At 40.3% G+C, this 2559-nt stretch overlaps 1 protein-coding gene across 1 annotated transcript in view; it reads right to left on the bottom strand.

Moving 5' to 3' along the window:
* Positions 1-2559, bottom strand: part of arap1a (ArfGAP with RhoGAP domain, ankyrin repeat and PH domain 1a) — a 32202-nt gene continuing 29643 nt past the window's right edge. The window contains exons 26-29 of the mRNA XM_037533408.1: positions 2256-2338; positions 1673-1708; positions 1014-1077; positions 1-209 (exon numbers count right to left, since the gene is read on the bottom strand). Of these exons, the coding sequence (XP_037389305.1) occupies positions 183-209; positions 1014-1077; positions 1673-1708; positions 2256-2338 (210 nt within the window). The 3' untranslated portion in view covers positions 1-182. The remainder of the gene's footprint in view (positions 210-1013; positions 1078-1672; positions 1709-2255; positions 2339-2559) is intronic.

The raw sequence follows: 2559 nt of genomic DNA, 5'->3' as shown, positions 1-2559 counted from the left end.
TTCACTGTTGAAGCATTTTAATCAGCAACAATCCAAAATATGAATGTTACAACAAAAATCTGATCTAAATATGTAAATGACTTTGTAATTATGTTTGTAGGAGAACAGATTTGGCACTTAACATCATCTACATTTCAACTTATCTAATTTATTCATTTAGGCTCCACCCATGTACTTCCTGTTTACTCCATCCACAGGTTTCCACCATGCTGAGAAAGAGAGAAAGAGAGAATGTAGGTTGGCAATATTATGTATATGATAAACAAAGTGTTAAAGTCAAAGTTAAAGTGTGTCTGAAAAGAAAGAACAACATCAAAGTTATGAAGGAATGATTTCAGCGCCATCTACAGGCAGCTGGGTGACCTTTCTGAAAACAACCTTCGACCCAACCGCCACGAGTTCTCTCTCACCAGAGGTCGACTGAAGTGAACAACTGTCAACAGTGTACACTCAATATAATTATTCTTCAAGGGTTCTTTAGTAAAGAAAACGGCTCTTCTGCTGTATAGAATCCTTTTCAATAAGGATCTATTGAAAACCATCTGGAGAACATTTTCCACCAATCTGAAGATCCTTTTATGATGCAAATAAGCCTTTATCCAGGCAAAGGGTTTTGTGAGTTCTCATGGTTATAAAACCATTTTCTTTACTAAAAAATACATGAAGTACTTTTTTTAAGAGTGTAGTTAATGAGGAGAGTGTGAAGAGCTGCAGGCCTAGAGCTTAGGAATATCTAAGGGTCGTCAGCTACAAAGTAAAATGAGAGACCATGCCGATAAGGACAGAGCAAAGGAGGAGCATGCATATAAATGCAGAGGGGCCCAGAACAGAACCCTGTGGGACACCCTAAAACAGTAATCACCTTATAACGGTCTGTCTCCAAGTAAAAAACACAAAAGCAAAAGCTAAACGCAGCTGAAGCAGCATCACAGCGCCATCGATGGGATTTCAAATCAGGCAGAGATGAAGGATTAGAAAAATCTTGTGTTAGCAGAGTGAAGGATGTCAGTTACCTTGAGGCTTAAAAAGGTGGCCATCCACGCAATTAACTCGTCCTCATTCTCACAGCAAACATACCTACAAAGACATGAAGATTAATGTCATGTCTTTATGATAAACAGAATTTCTGTCAGCTTGAGGAAGCAGGTTGAGGAAACATTTCCTGATTTCAGATAGTTTTATTGTGAATTTGTGTTTTTGTGTAAGAGTTTTAAACTATCCTAGAAGTAAACATCTAACAACACATTTGACCAATGAGGATCAAATTATAGAGCTTTTTATGCTGATTAGTTTGGTTGAAGTGCTTTTTATAATTTTTACACCCCAAATCACAGCCAGCCACAGGGAGCCAGGCAGTGGGAGAAGATGACTTTTATTGGATTGACTTGAAAACTTAAATAGAAGTTGAATAAAAACCTAATTATTCCCTTAAATAATCCTCAGATGGACGAATCTACAAGACTGAAGTCACATGATCTTCAGTTAGCAGTAATTATAAATCAGAACTCAGGGCTCCAGATCTGCATACGATCAGCAAAAGCTCAGCTGACTGAATATATCATTAATCTAGAAAACTGGCTAAAATCCTCAGCTTTGCCTCCAACTGAAGCAATGTTCCTGTATCCTTAATAACACTGCAGAGTCAAGTGGAGAGAAGATAGTTGACACTCACCACTGCTGCTGGTCAGAAAACAGCGTCAGCCCCCACCTGTAAACACATGAACATATAAATAAACAGACAGACAGAGCAGTTTCTGTCAGTGAGAGAAGGAAATGGAGTGTCTGAATTATGGTGTTGACGGCTGTAGCGTGTGAATTATGGTGTTGACGGCTGTAGCGTGTGAATTATGGTGTTGACGGCTGTAGTGTGTGAATTACGGTGTTGACGGCTGTAGTGTGTGAATTACGGTGTTGATGGCTGTAGTGTGTGAATTACGGTGTTGATGGCTGTAGTGTGTGAATTACGGTGTTGATGGCTGTAGCGTGTGAATTACGGTGTTGACGGCTGTAGCATGTGAATTACGGTGTTGACGGCTGTAGTGTGTGAATTACGGTGTTGACGGCTGTTGTGTCTGAATTACGGTGTTGACGGCTGTAGTGTGTGAATTACGGTGTTGACGGCTGTAGTGTCTGAATTACGGTGTTGACGGCTGTAGTGTGTGAATTATTGTGTTGACGGCTGTAGTGTCTGAATTACGGTGTTGACGACTGTAGTGTCTGAATTACGGTGTTGACGGCTGTAGTGTGTGAATTACGGTGTTAATGGCCGTAGTTTTCTCCTGTAGCCATGAAAAAGCTTCAGTTCCTGTACAGTCCATTCCCTCTCAACCTGGGAGCCCTGCACATGCGCACACACACACACACACACACACACACACACACACACACACACACACACACACACACACACACACACACACACACACACACACACACAGTCAGCTCTTTGTATCAGTCAATATGTTACAAGTAACGTAGGTACTGCTTATTCTTCTTCTGTTAAAGTATTATAACTCGATTTCTCCAGTAGTATATTTTCAATGTCACATTAACCTAAAA

The sequence above is a fragment of the Pygocentrus nattereri genome, chromosome 23, assembly GCF_015220715.1.
Source record: "Pygocentrus nattereri isolate fPygNat1 chromosome 23, fPygNat1.pri, whole genome shotgun sequence".
NCBI lineage: Eukaryota > Metazoa > Chordata > Actinopteri > Characiformes > Serrasalmidae > Pygocentrus > Pygocentrus nattereri.
Note: the sequence above shows the minus strand (reverse complement) of the source record. Positions and strands in the feature narration are given on the sequence as shown.